This window comes from Lepidochelys kempii, chromosome 6, assembly GCF_965140285.1.
Source record: "Lepidochelys kempii isolate rLepKem1 chromosome 6, rLepKem1.hap1, whole genome shotgun sequence".
Lineage (NCBI taxonomy): Eukaryota > Metazoa > Chordata > Testudines > Cheloniidae > Lepidochelys > Lepidochelys kempii.
This window is the reverse complement of record NC_136385.1, coordinates 60,446,919-60,465,916: the sequence shown is the minus strand read 5'-3', so window position 1 is coordinate 60,465,916 and position 18,998 is coordinate 60,446,919. Positions and strand designations below refer to the sequence as shown.

Below are 18,998 nucleotides of genomic sequence, written 5' to 3'. Positions count from 1 at the left end.
AGATAAAGAGACTGAAAAGGGCTTTGAAAAAAGTGTTCCATCAACCTTCTTTAAAAATGTCATAGCTCATTTCCCTTCAACTAAACTGCCTGTCTTTCAGTTCTTTCTCTGGGGCAGCTAGCTCAGCCGAAAGCACTTGCCGTCCTCCCTCCCTCTCTCCTTTGGCTGTCATTAATTTACCACCTAGATTCTACATTAAGCCATTCTAACATGCAAAACTTAACAATGAAATGCACCCACAAACATTGACCTCGTCTTTATTCAGCTCTGCTCATGCCTCAAAACAGCCTCTCTTATGTGTCATAGTATGTGCACTCAAACTCTCCATACAACCTTTCTTTCAGAGAAAGCTCTACCAGGAGAGGAAGTATTACTAAGAGTGGAAAGCCAAGAGGAGGCTCATGGACTCTCTGCAAATTGGCTGGTAGGGACATGTTGACATAGGTAGGAAGCTCACCCTGCTAGAATTCCAGTGACATTGCAGTGAGGAAGCTTATCCTGCTAGAAATGAATTCCAGTGGGTACCAAGTGAGTAAATGTATCCTGCTAGTCAGCACTGCAGGGAGGAAGCTCACCCTGCTAGAATTCCAGTGGGCATCAGAGTAAGGAAACTCAGACTACAGAAGGAACCCTGATAACTTCTCTGTCAGCACCAAAGAAGACTGTACTAGCCACCTCCCTCCTATGTAATATACCTCATAACGGATACGAAATGCATGTATAGTGCTGCCTCTGCCACCAAGTGAATGATAACACGGCAGTTGAACAGGAGTTTGGTCATCTAACTAAAGGGGTTACTTTCTATTTATTCTAGGAAAAAGACCAAGTTTAAGTCAGGCTCAGCTAATACAAGTGTCGTAAGTGTTTGAGATAGTGTGACTCATACAACCTTAGAAGACTTAGGGTTCATCACAGCCCAGAGAGAGAGAAATTAGAACAGGACTGTTCTACACTGTTATTGGACAGTGTCTATCATAGCACATCTGAAGAGGTGGCATTTTACCCACAAAAGCTTATGCCCAAATAAATCTGTTAGTCTTTAAGGTTCCACCAGACTCCTTGTTGTTTTTGTGGATTCAGGTTAACACGACTGAATACCCCTTGATACTTGATACAGCAAAAGCATTCAAACCCTCCATGTGACCTTGTCTGGTCTGCAGAGAAGACCTACTTCAATCACCTTTTCACTTTGACACTGACCAGGCCAGAAAAAGTCCAGAGGATTATGAAGGCAGACAGATGATGAGAGATTTAGCAACAGAAAGGGTGAAAAAAGGAGGAAGGAGAAAAAAGGAGAGAGGGTAAGGAAATATGGGAGACCATAAAGAAAAAAGGATAGTCAGGTGGGTTCATGAGCATCATGAATGGCAGAAAGGGTATTTCAAACTCTTCCTCTTTGCAGCAGGAGAGAAACAGAAACTTGTTTTCTAGAGCAGCCAGAGATAACTAAATAGACATAAACATTGCATGGTGGGTACATGGAAAGCAACTGGATTGAAACACACAGCCTGCCTTTCAGTGCATTACCTGCAGTCACCTCCTATTCTGGCATTGCACTAAGGTTCCCACTCCCTGCTCTAGCTTTTCCTGCTCTGAGAACAAATACAAACCGTGCAATGGCAGACAAACTAAGCCAAGAAAGCACCTAATCATTCAGTCCTATTTTTACCAGTCCTTATCTGAGCTTCCCATACAGGAAGGAACAAAAAAGGAGATCCTGAGAGTCATTAGCTCTCTTCCATCACACAAGCTTAAAACAAATCATATATAGTTTCTATACCATTCACCCAAGGAATATCAAAGTGCATATAAACAATATATATTGTGGCAGAGCTCTAACCTTGTCCACATGGGTCCCGTGCTTCCAGGTGGTTTATGCTAGCTTCAGCGGCTCACTGCAACCTTCCACATAGCCCTTCTCTCTCTAGGGCCAGGGATACAGTCTACTGCTCTCTTTTCATCGTAAGCCAGCAAGGAGGTTGGTGAGAGAATTCCCACAGTCTCTGTTGCTCCTACAGCCTCATACCAAAACAGTTTAGCTCTTGTCCTGACAGGGGCCTGTTTTCCCCTCCCAGGAGGTGTTTCTGTAGTGGTGGGTTGGGGGAACCCAGGACCACCTTCTACTCTGGGTTCCAGCCCAGGGACCCTAATGGTAGCAGCTGTTGGCAGCCAACCTTTTATTGCCAGAGTTGCTACATTTCCCTGGGCCACTTCCCCACAGCTCTCCTGCTTCTCCCTTCCCTTACCAATGACTTGAGAGTGTCTTCATTAACCAGCCCTTCAGCCACACTTCCTCTCCCCTGGCTCCTCTCTGCCTGACTGGAGTGAGCCCTTTTATATTATCAGAGGGGCCTTAATTAGAGTCAGGTGGTCACATTAACTTAATGGCCTCACCTGACTCTTTGCAGGTTAATTGGAGTCAGGTGCTCTCATTAGCCTGGAGCAGCCCCTGCTCTGGTCAGTCAGGGAACAGAAAACTTAATCTAGTGGCCAGTATATCTGCCTTCTGCTACTCTGCTGTCTATCACATGTCCCTCTCCCCTGCTCAACACCAAGGGGTTGGGCAGCTTGGGACACCAGACAGTGTATCCGTGATAAGCCATCGGTGTTGCCATGGCGACTCCCTACTCTGTGCTGTATTCAGAACTGGAAAGGTTGGAGGGATAAGAACTACCTGGTTACCCTTGTGTTCTTCTCCTTGTTCCGTTGCATCCATTGAAGAGGGGCATGGTCAGTCACAAGGATAAATCTGTGCCCCAGCAGGTAATAACGCAACGTTTCCATGGCCCATTTTACAACAAGGCACTCTCTCTCTCTACCACTGCGTATTTTTGTTCCCTCGGAAGGAGATTCCTACTGAAGTAGAGAATTGGGTGTTCTTCCTTCCTGACCATCTGTGACAGGACGGCCCCTAACCCCACCTTGGATGCATCTGTCTGTAGGATGAATTCCTTGGTGAAATCTGGGGCTATCAATATGGGGTTACTGCAGAGGACAGTCCGTAGGTCCACGAATGCCCTCTCTGCTGCATCGGACTCTCTGACTGGATCAGGACCACGGGCCTTCACTAAGTCCATTAGGGGACTTACCCTTGTGGCAAAACGGGGGATGAAATGCCAGTAATACCCCACCACTCCTAGGAATGCTTGGATCTGCTTCTTATGACTCAGCCATGGCCAATTTTGGATGACCTCTAACTTATTCAGTTGGGGTTTTACCAGACCTTTTCCTACCAGGTAGCCAAGATATTTGGCCTCCGTGAACACTACGGCGCACATAACAGGGTTCGCCGTAAGGCCAGCTCGCCTGACGGTATCAAGGACCGCCCCCACTTTTTCCAAGTGGGTCTCCCAGTCTGGGGTATGAATCACCACGTCACCCAAGTAGGCCACAGTATAACTGGCATGGCAGCATAATAACTTGTCCATGAGGTGCTGAATGGTAGCTGGGGCCCCATGTAGTCCAAAAGGGAGGACCGTATATTGGAAGAGACCCTCTGGTGTAGGAAACGCCGTCTTTTCCTTTGCATCTTCGGCTAGGGGAATCTGCCAGTACCCCTTTGTCAAGTCTAGGGTTGTAAAGTACCGGGCATTCCCCAGACGGTCCACTAGTTCATGTATGCAGGGTATAGGGTAGGCATCAAACTGGGGTATCTCGTTTAGTCACCGGAAGTCATTGCAGAACCTCATGGTGCCATCAGGTTTGGGCACCAACACTATTGGGCTGGACCACTGACTGTGGGATTCTTCGATGATCCCCATCTCCAGCATTTTCCTGACTTCCGCTTTTATTTCCTCCCTTTTGACTGCTGGCATCCAGTAGGGCCTCATAGTTACTCTGGCCCCAGGGTTCGTGATGATGTGGTGATATGTCCCGGTTGTGCAACCCAGCTTTGTCAAGAATACGTCTTGATATTGGGCGATCATCTCAGTTACCTCTTTCTTCTGGGCTGTCGTTACATCAGGAGACACCCTCACCTGTTCAGGATTTTGTTCCCTGGGTACAGCTCTTCTCGAACCACTGTGCATGCCTCTTGCACATGCCAGGGTTTCAGAAGGTTGACGTGGTATATCTGCTCTAGTTTTCGACATCCCGGTTGTCACACCTTGTAATTTACTTCCCCTATGGGTTCAACTATTTCATAGGGCCCTTGCCACTGGGCCAACAGCTTACTGTCGGCCACGGGCACCACTACCATTACTTGGTCACTGGATTGAAACTGACGAACCTTGGCTTGATGGTTGTAGCATGTTCCCTGGGCCTCTTGGGCCTTCTCTAGGTGCTCCCTCACTGTGGGAGTGACCCGGGCTATCCAGTCCCTCATCCATAGCACATGATCTATTACATTCTTCCCCTCACTGGGTTCCTCCTCCCAAATTTCCTTGTCTATGTCCAGGATGCCTTGGGGGTTGTGTCCATACAACAGCTCAAAGGGGGAGAATCCGGTGGAAGCTTGGGGGACCTCACAGATGGCGAACATGATGTACGGTAGTAGGTTGTCCTAATCTTTCCCATCCTTGCTTACCAGCTTTCTTATCATGGCCTTGAGGGTCTGGTTAAATCTTTCCACCAGACCATTGGTTTGTGGATGGTAAACCGAGGTCTGCAGGGTCTGGACATGGAGCAGGGAACACAGGTCCTTCATCAACTTGGACATGAATAGTGTTCCCTGGTCTGTGAGTATTTCTTTTGGTAGCCCTACCCGGGCAAAGATTGCCACTAATTCTTTGGCAATGCTCTTGGAAGCTGTGTTTCGTAAGGGGACAGCTTCTGGGTACCTGGTTGCATAGTCTAGGATGACAAGAACATACTGGTGGCCTTGGGACATTTTCTCTAGCGGCCCCACAAGATCCATGGCGATCTGCTCGAACGGAACGTTGATGATCGGCAGGGATATCAGAGGAGCTCTTAGATGTGGACGAGGGCTGTGCAGCTGGCATTCGGGGCAAGAGGCACAGTACCGCAGGATGTCTTTATGTACCCCCGGCCAGAAGAACCTGCGTAAGATTCGCACCTGGGTTTTCTCCACTCCCAGGTGCCCTCCAAAAAGGTGACTGTGAGTAAGGCTTAATATTGCCTTCTGGTGTTTCTGGGGTACTAGGAGCTGGTGTACCTCTTGCTCCTGCATTTGCACGACACGGTATAGGAGATTCCTCTTGATCAAAAAATAAGGCCCTGGCCCCCAGGCCTTTCCCTCTATAGGTACCCCATCTATCTCAGCCACCTTCTTCCTGGCATTCTCGTACCTTGGGTCTTCCACCTGGTCCCATCCAAAAGTCTCTCTCCCGGGGCTTATCAGCCCAAACTCTGAGGGATCTGTCTCTGCACTCTCAGCTGGCTCTGTGAGGTTGGGCTTGGAAGCGGTCTCTGATCCCTCCTCCGTTTTGGGGCCCTCCCCTTCGGTTGCCCATGTACGTCTGCCTACACAGGCAGCCCTCTGTCCTTGTATCAGGATTCGGGTATCCAAGGCCTTGGCCGCTCTTCTTTCTCTCTTGGTCTTCCTGCCTTTCCCCGGAACAGGGAATAGCTCCTGGGACATTTCTGCGAAAAATGGGAGGTGACATTCTGCCATGGAAGCCTCCTGAAGTTCACAGAGTTCCTCTCCCTCCAATTGCTCCGGTGGGAGCAAGTTTCCAAACCCGGGGAAATCTCTACCTATGAGCACAGGGTATGGGAGGTTTGGGACTACCCCTGCTTTCAGCCTGGTGACATTTCCCTGAATTTCAATTTTCACTGGTATGATGGGGTAATAACTAACAGTCCCATGGACACAGGTTATCCCTGTATGCTTAGCTTGCATTAACTGGCTACGCTTCACTAATTTACCCAAAATTAGAGTTATAGCACTCCCCGAGTCTACGAGTGCCATGGTTTCTATCCCATTCAGCTTTACCTGCCTTGTATATTTATGTGGGGTGACTGCAACCCCTACAATACTGAGTAGGCTGCATGGGTCTTCCCTGACCCCCAGGTTACACTGCATGGGCTCTAAAACTTTGGGGAACTGGAACTCTATGTGCCCCAACTCCCCGCACCCATAACACTTATAATAACTTCTAGTCACTCCCCTATCACGTGGGTTAGGGGGGTTAGTCCCAGGGTCCCCCCGACTCAGGCCTTTTCCTTCCTTCTGGGCTCCCTGCTGGTTTTTGGTCCCCCCTCTTCTTCCACATAGGACTCCCTGGGGATTTGGCTGCCCAACACTCCAGGGTCAGGGTCGAGTGTTTGCTTCGTGAGGGGCCTTCCTTGGGGAATTGAGTTAATTCCCTGGCTGTCATCCGTCTTTCCACCAATGTGATCATTTCATCATAGGTGGACAGATCATTCTGGAATGCCCATTTGCAGAGATCTGGCAGCAGTCCCCGCATGTAATGGTCCATTACCAAAGTCTCCAAAATCTCCACTGGGCTGCATGCCTTGGGACGTAGCCACTTCCGAGTGAGGTGTAGGATGTCGAATAGTTGGGACCTCAGAGGTTTATTCTCCCTGTATTTCCACTCCTGGAACCTCTGGGCCCGTACTGCTGGTGTCACCTCTGATCGTGCTAGGATCTCTGCCCTCAGCCGGGAATAGTCAGCAGCGTCCTCGGTGGGCAGATCAAAGTAGGCCTTCTGGGCCTCTCCGCACAAAAAAGGGGTGAGAATGCTGGCCCACTGCTCCTGGTGCCATGCCTCACACTGAGCAGACCTTTCAAATGAGACGAGATATGCCTCTACATCATCCTCTGCTGTCATCTTTGGCAGACAACCGGTGGCCCTCAGAGTTCGGGTCCCATCGGACCCCCGGGCCTGGGTGGTGAGGATCTTCAGCTGGTCCATTACCTCACCAGGAGGGCTCGATCTTGGGTCACCTGGCTCATTAATAATTGGTTGGTTTCCTACTGTAGCCTCATGCACTCCCATTGCGCCATCGCCTGAACCCAGGTTGCCTTCTGCTGGGTCGCTGTGGCTTGCACCAGCACTTTCACCACCTCCTCCATTGTGGTGCAAACAAAAACCCAACAACAAAAACCCTAGCGCACTTTTTTTTAAACCTCTTTGTTCCGCCAAGCTGTGAACAATCACGTATCCCACTCTTGACCTTGTCCACATGGGTCCCGCGCTTCCAGGCAGTTTATGCTAGCTTCAGAGGCTCACTGCAATCCTCCACATAACCCTTCTCTCTCTAGGGCCAGGGATACAGTCTACTGCGCCCTTTTCATCATAAGCCAGCAATGGAGGTTGGTGAGAGAATTCCCACAGTCTCTGTTGCTTCTACGGCCTCATACCAAAACAGTTTAGCCTCCTGTCCTGACAGGGGCCTGTTTTCCCCTCCCAGGAGGTGTTTCTGTAGTGGTGGGTTGGGGGAACCCAGGCCCACCTTCTACTCCGGGTTCCAGCCCAGGGACCCTAATGGTAGCAGCTGTTGGCAGCCAACCTTTTATTGCCAGAGTTGCTACATTTCCCTGGGCCACTTCCCCACAGCTCGCCTGCTTCTCCCTGCTTCACCCTTACTTTACAGCTCCCTTACTAATGACTTGAGAGTGTCTTCATTAACCAGCCCTTCAGCCACACTTCCTCTCCACTGGCTCCTCTCTGCCTGACTGGAGTGAGCCCTTTTATATTATCAGAGGGGCCTTAATTAGAGTCAGGTGGTCACATTAGCTTAATGGCCTCACCTGACTCTTTGCAGGTTAATTGGAGTCAGGTGCTCTCATTAGCCTGGAGCAGCCCCTGCTCTGGTCAGTCAGGGAACAGAAAACTGTTAATCCAGTGGCCAGTATATCTGCCTTCGGCTACTCTGCTATACCTTCCTGGATCCCAATAAGGCTACTCTGCTGTACCCAACTGGCCTGGGTCTATCACTATATATATATATATATATATATATATATATATATACATATAGGAGTCACTTCACCACCAATGCAGCTACCTCTGGGGTAGGAAGCAGCTGCTGTTTAACTGCACACAGAAAAACTACATATTATATTATTATTATTTTATTAATAGTAATAGTAAATAACATGTACAAACATTATCCAAAAATTTAGGTCAGTGAGCAAAAAAAATATTGTATTTAATTGAAATTGCAGTGGGAGTTTAGGTTGGTACAATATAATTACCCAAGGCTGAATTTGGCCTGGAGACCAGGACTAACAACCCTGACTCCTACAAAAAGTGCCATGGGATCTTTAATGGCAATAGGTAATTCAGAACCTCCATTTTACCCCTGATTGAAAAGATAGTACCTCCACTGCAGTGCTTGGGAACTAATCCAGTGCTATCTCTCAAGGAAGAATGGCTACTAGTGAGTCCCCATCACCACTTCTTGCAGTGCCTGGGTTTTCCTAGAAAGTCTGTTATCCAAGGAATGACTAGATATGACTCTTCTTAGCTTATTATAACTGAGATCACAGTTGGAAATGACCTTTCCTCCCATCAGCTATCTGTTCTTCAACATCATCATGACAGCAAAGGGTATAATTAGGATTTTTTTAGTTCCATCTTGGTTCCTGAAGTGGACTTTCCAGAAGTAGAGTCAGCTAGTGGGCCTGAGTTGTTGCAATCCAAGTAGTGTGGGCAGAATGCACAGATTTTAATAATCGGGATAATCTATTTTCTAAGTTGCACCAAAATAAATAAATCTTGAGAAGAATTACAATCACCTTTATACCAAAACACAATCCTCATCACCTCGCTGTGAGGGAAAACCTGTCATGCTGTTACCCTGGGACAAACTTCATAGATGAAATTAAATTCCCTCATCTCCACTGGTATTATAAGGATTCCCTACATACAAAGAGATGGTTTGGAAACATGAAGCGATCATGTGGAGCCCAGAGTTATAACCTTCTCCGAGACAACACATGATTCATAGGGCAAGCTTTACAGCCAAAGTTGGACTATTATTATAAAGTCACTCTCCCCAGGACTCCACTTGAAGAGCTGTTTTGGAGAGAAATCTATTCATTATTCCTTTTTCCACTCTCTGAAACCAATCTGCTACTACAAATGGATCCTGTTCCAGTCTTTCAGAGTACCACCACCGAGATATGCCATGGGTAAATAGGTATCGTAACCAACCTGGTGTCTGTGTATAACACCACAATACCCTATGGGTATTTAGAACCCACTCACTATTCATGAGTATGTCATCTATCTCTCTGATTCTCTCCACTACCTCTCCCTTCTCCATCGCTTCAAACATAAGTTGCTTGTATTCACTGTCAAGGCACTTCACAGTCAATCCCCACCCTACCTAGCTTCTCTCATTCACTATCAAGTGTTGATGCACACCTCTGATAGGCCCATAATGCCAGCCTCCACTGCTCACTTGTTAACTTTTCAAACAAGCACTTTCATCCATGCTGCCCACATGCTTCAGCGGCAATCCCTGCAAACATCACAGACTCTACCGTATTATCCACCTTCAAATCTCTCCTCAAAACTCTCCTTTGCTGTGATGCCCACATAAAATTTGACAATAGCTGTTGGTGTGCAGAGACCTCCATGAGACAATATTGGGCTGTACTGTTTACTAGTACTCCCCTATTGGTCTGTCTGTATCCATGTTGTTTTTTGACTTATAGTTAGATTGTAAATTCTCTGGAACAGGGACTGTATTTTTGCTCTGTGTTTGTACAGCACCTAGAACAATGGGGGCCTGGTCCATACCCAGGGCTTCTAGGTACTATGGTAATACAAATAAATAAAATAATAATAATTAAGGTGTCCTAGCACACCTGAGAACCTGAAAGTGTCTCCTACCCAGGAGCACCGTTAAACTCTGAAATTCCCCCAAGTATAATAAAGTATCCTGACTTATCAACTCTCTGTAAAAATGCTGGTTGGGTATTTTCTTACCCACCCAATAATATTCCCCCAGGATCCCCTCTCCCCCGACCAAAAACAAAACAGCAATTTGAGGCTGCATCAAAGACCAGCCTTCAGGTGTATTCAGCACCAAGGCCAGAGCCTGAGGGGGAAAACCCCAAGCACCATGACCATTGAAGCTGAGAATCAAAAAGGAAAATAGGCATTTGAAGCATGTTATTTCCTTCCTTCCTTCAGGCATGTGGTATGTGTAGTGAAGACAGACCAGCACCAGCAGCTTATCTTGCTATTTAGCAACCAGGCTTTCATCTACTGGAGAAAGGAAGGGGGCAAGAATCCCTCACATATGTTTCCCAGAAGATGAGTCATCCATTGAATCTAAGTGAATCAAGCCATGTTCCTAGCAGGGCCCTTGGGGGTGGGGTAAAATGAGTTGATTTACAATCTGTGAGGTTTTCCATATTCTGATTCTCTCATCTGATCTATTGCAGCAAGGTCCTCCTGCCTCCACCAAAACCGCCAGCAGCACTGACTGCTGGGTAAGTCTCAGGAGACAGCAATTTTCTGACAGATCTGTCCAAAGTGCATTTCTAGGTACAGTAATTCAGACACCTTCCCCAACAGCTGCAGAGCTACTATCTTGCAGTTTCTGATTCACAATTTCTGCTGATGACGTGCTCTTCTGGATCAGCCTGTGTAACCAGTGACCTCAGCACACATGTAGCAGGAAGCTTCCATCCTCTGCTCGTTGCTTAATATATTTACTTTGCAAACATTTTCACAAAATCCCTTCCTGTTTCTCCCCACTCAGATGCCCATTTCTGTCTCTCTCTCTTATTCCTTTTTCTGATGTCCAGCTCTCTGCAGACATGGCCCAAGGCCCTCTCTTGGTGTCTGCCTCTGAACAGTGGCAGTCAGGCACTACCATAACCATTAATGGTGGCATGCCACCATGATTACAGGGATCTCCTCAGGACATGAGGATGGTGGCTGGGATGAGATTGGCCAGCTGATCCCAACCCACGTGCCAGAAGTTGTCTAGTAGGAGAGGATGCTGTTTCCAGGATAATGTTTCTCAAGTGTTCCTGACAGAGAGTTCTTAGTTTCCTTCAAAATGTGTTAGGTATATGCAACCCTCCACCACTCAACAGATGACAAGACCTTCCAAAGAAAGGTCATAACTCTTCACTGCCAAAAAATAAACGCTGATTTTCAGTTTAAAGCTACACAGTGACATTGTTGTAGGCTCAGGAGGCACTTTATGCCACAGAGGAGAAGGATAGTCTGGTGTTTAGACTGCTAGCCTGTGAAATCCGAGGCCTTTTTCTGCAGCCACATTAGGACAGCGGCAGCCATGAGCTACAAAGCAGAAATTCACATCCTTGCATTCCATCTAAACTACATTAAAACAATGAACTATTGGGCTGTTAAGAAAGAGCTCCTGTCCTAACAGTACTCACCATCACCAGATAAAGCAACAGATCTTTAAACATCTTAAGAAAACTCTTTGACAGCATTCTGTCTGGCAAGGAATCACTTATTAACAGTTGTGACTGTGAAATCTATACGTCTTTATTGTTTTGCCTTCATGGTTCCTACTTCTCTATTGTTTATCTATATGATTTCTGTCTGGTTCTTGTCTGTTACATAACTAATTTCACAAGATTTAAATCAATTAAGGTGGTGGAGTATGATTGGTTAAAGAATTCTTTTGCAATATGTTAGGATTGGTCAAAGAATTATTTTGTAGTACGTTAGTTTAAAATGGTTGGGTAAGCAGGATTCAAGTTTCACTATATAAATTGGGGTCCAAAAGGAAGTTCTTTGGAACCTAACTCCAGGACGCAACCCAAGATCAGTGCTGCCAGACTCAATACCTGCCAACCATATCAGGCAGAAACTGGAGGAGCTCCAGACAACCTGATGCTGACTGGCCACCAGGAAAAGTTTGTCTGCCTTATTGGCAGTGGTGAGCACTGTATGCTTAGTGTGTGCATTCTGTTTTGGTAACTGTTAATAAATAGAGGTTAAGAATATTACTGTGTAAGGCACTTTCACTGGTAAAAGGCCCTGCAAACCCTCAGAAGAATATGCTCGGAGCCCTAGGAACTGAGTATGGGTGGCTCTGAGCCCTAGGCAATGGGTATTGGTGGATGCCTTTCGCCTGGAGCCCTATGAACTGGAAAAGGGCGGGGATGCCTAAATTAACTTGGTTACCCCTTGAACCCACAGAAGGGTAAAGGTGGGGCACCCTAGGGAGTGTGGGTAACAAGCCCAGAACTTGCAAGACCTGGGTGCAATTCCCTATAAGGCCATAGGCTTCCTATATGACCATGGGCAAGTCAGTTAGCTTCTCTGTGCCACTCACCCATCTGTAAAATGGGAACAATAGCATTTCCCTACCTCACAGAGGTATTGTGAGGATAAATACATTAAAGATTGTGAGGTACTCAGAGACTACAGTAACTGGGGCCATACAAATATCTTAGAAAATAACAACAGTGGAGAAAGTGTTTTTACTTTCTTCCTTTTTATTTCTGATCATATAAGGAACTGTACTATTGTGTTCCATTGCGGGCTGCCGGTGCCGGGTTAACTGCCCTATTCCACTGATGCTTCTCAGACGTCTCTGGATTCAAGATCAGCTGCAAGGGAATGTCCAAGAAGAGGAGCTAAGTGACTGAGCCAAAGGAAAATCAGGAAAACAAGGAAAATCTGGGAACGGTTTTATTAAAATGCATTTCTTCAGCCAAGATCTATCCATATCTACTACATTTCCAGTGGGCTCACAGAACTATTCTTGACAAGCCCAATTCTAAGCAGGATAAAGATCATATATTTTTATTGACCTGCCCAATGCTCTCACCACACCAAAACAGACTAAGAAGCTAAAGATATGTAACTCTAAGAATGATACAAATTAACTAAATTTACTAGCTTGTGGAATAGGAAGCTATGACACTTTAAAAAGTGTGCATGACTGGTAACAGCCCCAGAGACAGCTGTGTACCTCTCATAACATCTGGTATCAGGGGCGTGCAGAAAGTGGGGCAAGCAGGGGCACCCCAAGGCACAGAACTCCTCCAGCCTCAGGGCCGAGGCACAGAACATGCGCCTCCAAAACCCAGTGAAATTTAAATTCCTGCGCACTCCCCTGGCTGGTATCCCTTCCAATCAGCTCTGGAATCCAACAAGAGAAACAGAAACTGATGAGATTTCCTGGCTAAGCCTTTAGGTCCAGCTGTGGGGGATGAGGGAGGAAAGAATGGGGCTCATACAAGATGAAACTCACCCCTGTGCCAAAGGCAGAACAAGGCCTATGCACTAGTTAAAACCTCAAAATAGCTTTGGTACATAGGCCTTGCACTGGCCTTGCACAGGGGTAAATTTCACCCCCAAGGAACAGACTATATTTACATTTGTTAGGAAAGATCCTTTCCAGTTTCTCTTGGCACTATCCTTAGTATAGCTCTGTTTTCTACATACAATTTACTAATTAGTTCATTTTTGGTGGCCCGCATTATCTGATTACAAGACAAATATGCAGAAACACAAAAGACACCACACTAAAGATATAGAAAATAGCAGTATGAACATAAAAATAGTAAAAAATAGAACCAGTTTACACAATGTCCCTCAAGAAACAGTCCAGAAATACATGTAACTTTTCCCATTCCATTATATCATATTATTTATCAAATAGTGCAGGCTGTCACACAGTAAGAATTCATATTGTAATGCATTACCACAGGCTAACTGGCCCCTTTAAGAGGGAACAGTGGGTACAGTGAACCTATAACTGATTACCAGCTACCCAGGTGGGTTTAAAGGATGGTGCCTGGATCTTATAAAGAGGAAGATAGCAACAGGGGAAGGAAGGTTATCCACTGACCTCTCTCAGCTCAGGGAGGTAAGGGTGATGCTAAAGGAAGCTATGGTAAAGGCCACAGCAGAAAGTAGGAGGCTCCTGCAGGAAACCCTTGACTGGGGGAAGGGTTTTGGGCCTGGAGGCCTCTTGGACACTATGAGCATGTGGAATAACTCCAGGTTGAAAGGCCTGAGATTTCCTGCAGTCATAAAGAGAAGGGGTAGGTTCCAGGTAATAAGGCCTGAGAGTGGATGTTCAGAAGAGCAGGGAGAGCAGGCTGGGCTGAGGGGAGAGGCTAAACAGAACCTGGGAAAGATGCTGTGCCCAGCTTGGAAACTTGAAGACAGACATACTCCAGGGGAGAGGGGCTGTGCTCTGTGTGAGACTCGGGTAGAAGAGACTTTGTTGTATTTTAATAACAAGACCCACAAGAAGGGGTGTTTTTCTTGGACACAAGATTTGGGGAGTTATTGAGGAGCCTGAGTGAAAGGGAAACTGAGGCAGGACTCTGCAGAGCCCTGCACAGCCAGCAGGAGGCTGGAGTGGATGCACTATCAAAGTCTGTCTGCATATGCATAGACAATGGAAGCCTCAATTATCAAACACAAGTTTTAATGAGTGGCAACCAAGGAAGCTGAAACATGAATACAGTGTGGCTGGAGACAAGCAGGGCCAGCTCTAGGTTTTTTGCTGCCCCAAGCAAAATATTTGCCACCCCAAGCTCCAAGAGCGCAACTGCCCAAACAAAAACAAAAACAAAAGGATGGCCAGAATGCCGCCCCTGGAATTGTGCCCCCCCAAGCACGTGCTTGCTTTGCTGGTGCCTAGAGCAGGTCCTGGAGACAAGGAAACTGAGGAGTGAACAGACTGGATTTTTAGAATGCGGGTGCAGATACAGAGTATGTCTGCTCTGCAATTGAGGTGTGTGATTGCAGCATGTGTAAACACACCCATGCTATCTTTAGTCTTACAAGCTTGGGTACCAACAGCAATATGGGCTGCAGTGTGGGCTGTACAAGCGTACCCAAGTCCCTGGGTACTTATTCAGAAGCTAATCCACGATGAAGTCCATCCTGCTGCAGTGTCACTACTATTGGCAACCAAGCTAGCTAGATTAAAACTAGCTCTGGTATGTCTATATATTCTGCAATCACACCTCTGATTGCAGTCTAGTCCCACACAGTGAGAGAGACCAAAGGAAATAGGAGGGGAGCGGGGAATACTGGGGCAGTTGCTTCTGCCAATACAGACTGTCTTAGCTTGGCTGTTCCATGCTCCCCTCAGACTCTGTATTCTAACTGTCACAAGGCAGACTTTTAAAAACAAATGCTTACTGGGTGCATACTTCCTGAAGGGGGAGAAGTCTAACCCAGAGTCTGAACTCCTCAGGACTCATTGACAAGCACAGAGTGAGAAATAGAGTGCTGGAGCCTGAAGGTCCAGAATCATAGAGCTGAGAAGCTTGATAATGAGGAGGGTTGAGAGAGAGAGTGAGAGCTCTCTGAGCCATTGCTCTGATAAAACCAGGGAGTGAGTAGGTGCATTCTGACAAGAATAATGAAAAATGCGAAAGCCTGGTGTGGACGGTGCAGAATTCAGAAAGGTTAATTCAATGAGCAAACATCACATGAAGGATTAGCTTTATTAATAAACAGTCATTTCCAGTGAAAACATTGAACAAACTCCTCTGTGTTCAAAAGCAGTAGGTGACCTAGCAAGCCGAAGGATAATCTGTTTTTGCTGTCATTAGTAATATACTCATCTTGGTGAACAAAAGGAGCATTTTCCATGGACACCTTCCCCCTTGGAGTTCACCCATCCAAACACTGATTAAACCCAGCCCTGTTTATGCTTTTTAAACTAGATATCAGTCATACTCCAACCAATAACACTGTTCTCTTTCAAGCATCCCTTTTCAATCACATTATTTTTTTAATTCCAAGACGCACCTAGACCTATGATCCCATTATTTCAGCTTGTAACATCCTTAGAATAAAGGGGTATAAACTACGGCTTAAGTGAGAAGATGATTAACTAAGGAAGGTTACTGTTTCAGGAAGGGGTTGTTGGTGAACACAATATCCTAACAGTGTCCAACCTCTTTAGAGAAAACTACATTTGCTGAACAATACATGGAAGGGTCTCCATGTTGAACCTCATCTCTCTCTGAAGTGAAATCATTGATGGTTTTAAGAATTATCATGCAACCATAGTGCTTTGATGTTAAGTGCAATACATTGAAAAGTGAGTATGTAAAAATAAGACCTTCTTACTCAACAGATTCCCCTTCCCATCATTATCAAAGTAAAATTTGCTGGATTTACTAAAGTTCATCTTTACTCCTTTTTATGGCTGTTATACCTGCAGCGCCACTACACGGAGGGTGAATTAGATAAAGAACATTCTGGCTCCGGTATCATCAACAGATTTGTTATCTGAATTAAGATTACAACGTCTTTATTGTTGATCATGCACAAGAACAAAGAGTCTCAGATCCCCGGGGGGAGTTTGTGGTGCAAAAGAAAAAAAATCTTTTACTTGTCAACTGAGCACAATAAATCAAGAGTCACTGAGAAATAATGAATATGGAGACCCCTCATACCAGTTTTGCAGTTACTGTTAGAGCAGACATGGAATTGAATCAGTTAGGAAAGTAACATACTGCATATGGTCAGTACACATTTTTAAATATAGTGTCATGGCAGGTATCGCTAGGTGGTGCTGGTATGTACAGTCTTCCAAGTTATTTTTCTTAAGCCTTGTCTAATTTACACAACTTCCCTAGTGCAGATCCAGTTATAGAGACATGAGAGTGCATACAATGGTATAGATTATTCTTATATAAGAATAAGCTATTTTGCTGTAAGGGACTTTTATACTAGTATAACTACATCCATACTAGGGGTTTTACCAGTATTACTACTTCTGGGAAAAAAATCATACCCAGACCTGAAATAGTTACACCAGTCAAACTTTCAAATGTAAGTAGACGAGGCCTTAGCGTATGAGCAAATGTTCAGTCTTGAGAAGACCTGCTGTGTGTGTTAGTTTTGCCATACAAATGTTCTCGGTAGGAGGAGCAGTGCAAGCAGTAGAAGATTTTGCTCTCTACCTAAGGGTATGTCTACACTGCAATTAGAAGTGTGACTTCTGCACATGTAAACATAGAGGTGCTAGATTTGATCTAATTAGCTCAAATAATGTACAGTGAAGCTGCAGCAGTACAGGTTAGCCACTTGAATATGTCACCAGAGTCCTGGGAGGGGTTGTATAGCCCTTGCTGCTAGGATTCACTGCTATTGACTGAGCTAACTAGATCAAAGCTAGCTCAGACATGTCTACGTGTGCTACCGTCACCCCCTGACTGCCATGTAGACATACCCTTTGCCTCAAGGATTGACTCCAATCAGAGACAGAGGTGCACCCTTGAAATGGGGGGGTAAGGGGGGCAGAAGGGAGGTTGGGGTGAGATTATTGAAAAAAGGGATTAGCTGCATGCTCTTTGTGACCTCCTCTGTTCCAGGACTGACGTATGTGTAAATAAAACAAAGTTATACTTAGAATATACCCAAATTCTGTGTCACTGATTTATCCTCCACTGGGAAGGTGACCTGAAAGGCCACAGATGTCAACTACGGCTTGACACAGGGACAACAATATTCATACTAGTTCAAAGCTAAATTTTCTCACAAACACAAAACTCACATTCCTCATTTGGAACAACATCCTAGTTTGAAGTTTTAAACTGGACCAATTGTACATGTGAGTTACATGAGTGCACAAAGTCTGGACAATTTTCTTAAAGGCGAATACACTGTTTTTACACACTGGGAATCAGCTGAATAGATTTTCCTCTAGTTCACTCTCACCCCTCTCCGCCCCCAAATCACTACAATGTAAGCCAAGCAACAGCTGTTTCACCCCCAATATGTTATTTTACAAAAAGCTATTAGCAAATGAAAGTAGCAGTTTCCCACAGAAGGGCCTGCTGCCCCTCACTTTAGTGTCTCCAGTACCGTTAGAGTGGGAAGAGTTAGTTAAGCAACGGACCAAAGTGCCAGGACCCGCTGCGGAATCCCCATTAGACATGGTTTAAAAAACTGGCATGGATCTTGCCAAAGGGGAGGCTGATCCCCTAGGGGAGGTCCCAGGAGTGTCTGCTGTGGGGGGGGGGGGGAAGGGGGGAGTACAGCTGCAGGGGACTCTCAGTGAGAGGGGTCTCAGGCCGGCTGAGGTTTGCAGGGCCAGGGGCAGCATTGGCCTTGCGGGGGCTCAGTGCTGGAGACAGGGTCAGGGAAACGGGCGCTGCGCTGCCCAGGCTCACGCTTCCCTGCCCGGCGGCCAGGCAGGAATTCCCCGAGCTGTAGGAGCCGTTTGGCGGCGGCGGGGGAGCCCGGGACACCCCGGGACGAGCCCAGGCAGCCCGGAGTTAGCAGCCCCCGCCCGCTCCCGGCTCCCTTACCACATTGCTGAGGAAATCCGCGTCGTTCAGGTCGCCCAGGTCCAGGAAGCCGGAGCCGCCCCCGGGGAAGAGGCGCTCGGAGGGGAAGGGCTCCAGGATACTGTCCATGGTGCCGGGCAGCGCCCCGCCGGAGCAGGGTTAGGTGAGGGGCAGAGCCGCCTTCCCGCCAGCGCGGCGGGCCGGATCCGGGGCGTCCCTCGCTCCCTCCGCCGATCCAAGGCTCGGGGGTTACTCCAGCGCTGCCCGGCGCAGCCGATGGCAGGGCCCCGGGCACCCACTGGGCATGGCTCCTCCTCCCACGGGCCGGCTGCAATCCATAGGGCGCGGGGCAGCGGGGCTCCCCGGGGCGGCGGGGGCAGCTGGGGGCCCCGCGGCGGCTGAGGACGGGGAGGAGAGGTTGGGGCTGGGCAGGAGCCGAACCCCGCGGCAGCGTGCAGGAGGAAGGAGGGGCGGTGTACTCCTCCGGGACTCCCCTCTGCCGAGCTGTCACTTTCACACTCCGCACAGGATCCCCAGGCTCAGCCGCCTGGCCGCTCTGAACATCCCGCCCCCACCCCCCCGCTCATGAATATTAAAGAGGGGGCGAGGCGTAACTCCCCCCCGGAACAGCCTCTTAAGGAAGCTCTGTTGCAATGCATTGCTCCTCCCTTGCTCTTGCACTGACAGCTCGGAGCGAAGGAGAATGGAGAACGGCCAAGGGCAGGGAACAGAACTCACGGCAGATCTGAACAGTCATCGGGCCCCATGCAGCTCCGGGGGCAACCACAGACAGAAGAGACAGTGTGGGGAGATGTAAGAGGGAGAATGCTGTGAAAGACCATTACAGGCAGGGGTGGCAGACAGGCCAGGGCTG

The 18,998-nt window shown here is 47.3% G+C and overlaps 1 protein-coding gene across 2 annotated transcripts in view; it reads right to left on the bottom strand.

The window, feature by feature from the left end:
* CREB3L1 (cAMP responsive element binding protein 3 like 1) overlaps positions 1-18,684 on the bottom strand; it is a 67,603-nt gene extending 48,919 nt beyond the window's left edge. For both annotated transcript variants that reach the window (XR_012159411.1, XM_073348193.1), the window contains exon 1: positions 18,146-18,684. Coding sequence is in view for 1 of the 2 variants with exons in the window: in XM_073348193.1 (XP_073204294.1) it covers positions 18,146-18,253 (108 nt within the window). In the remaining variant the exon portion in view is untranslated. The remainder of the gene's footprint in view (positions 1-18,145) is intronic.
* Between the last annotated feature and the right edge of the window lie 314 nt (positions 18,685-18,998).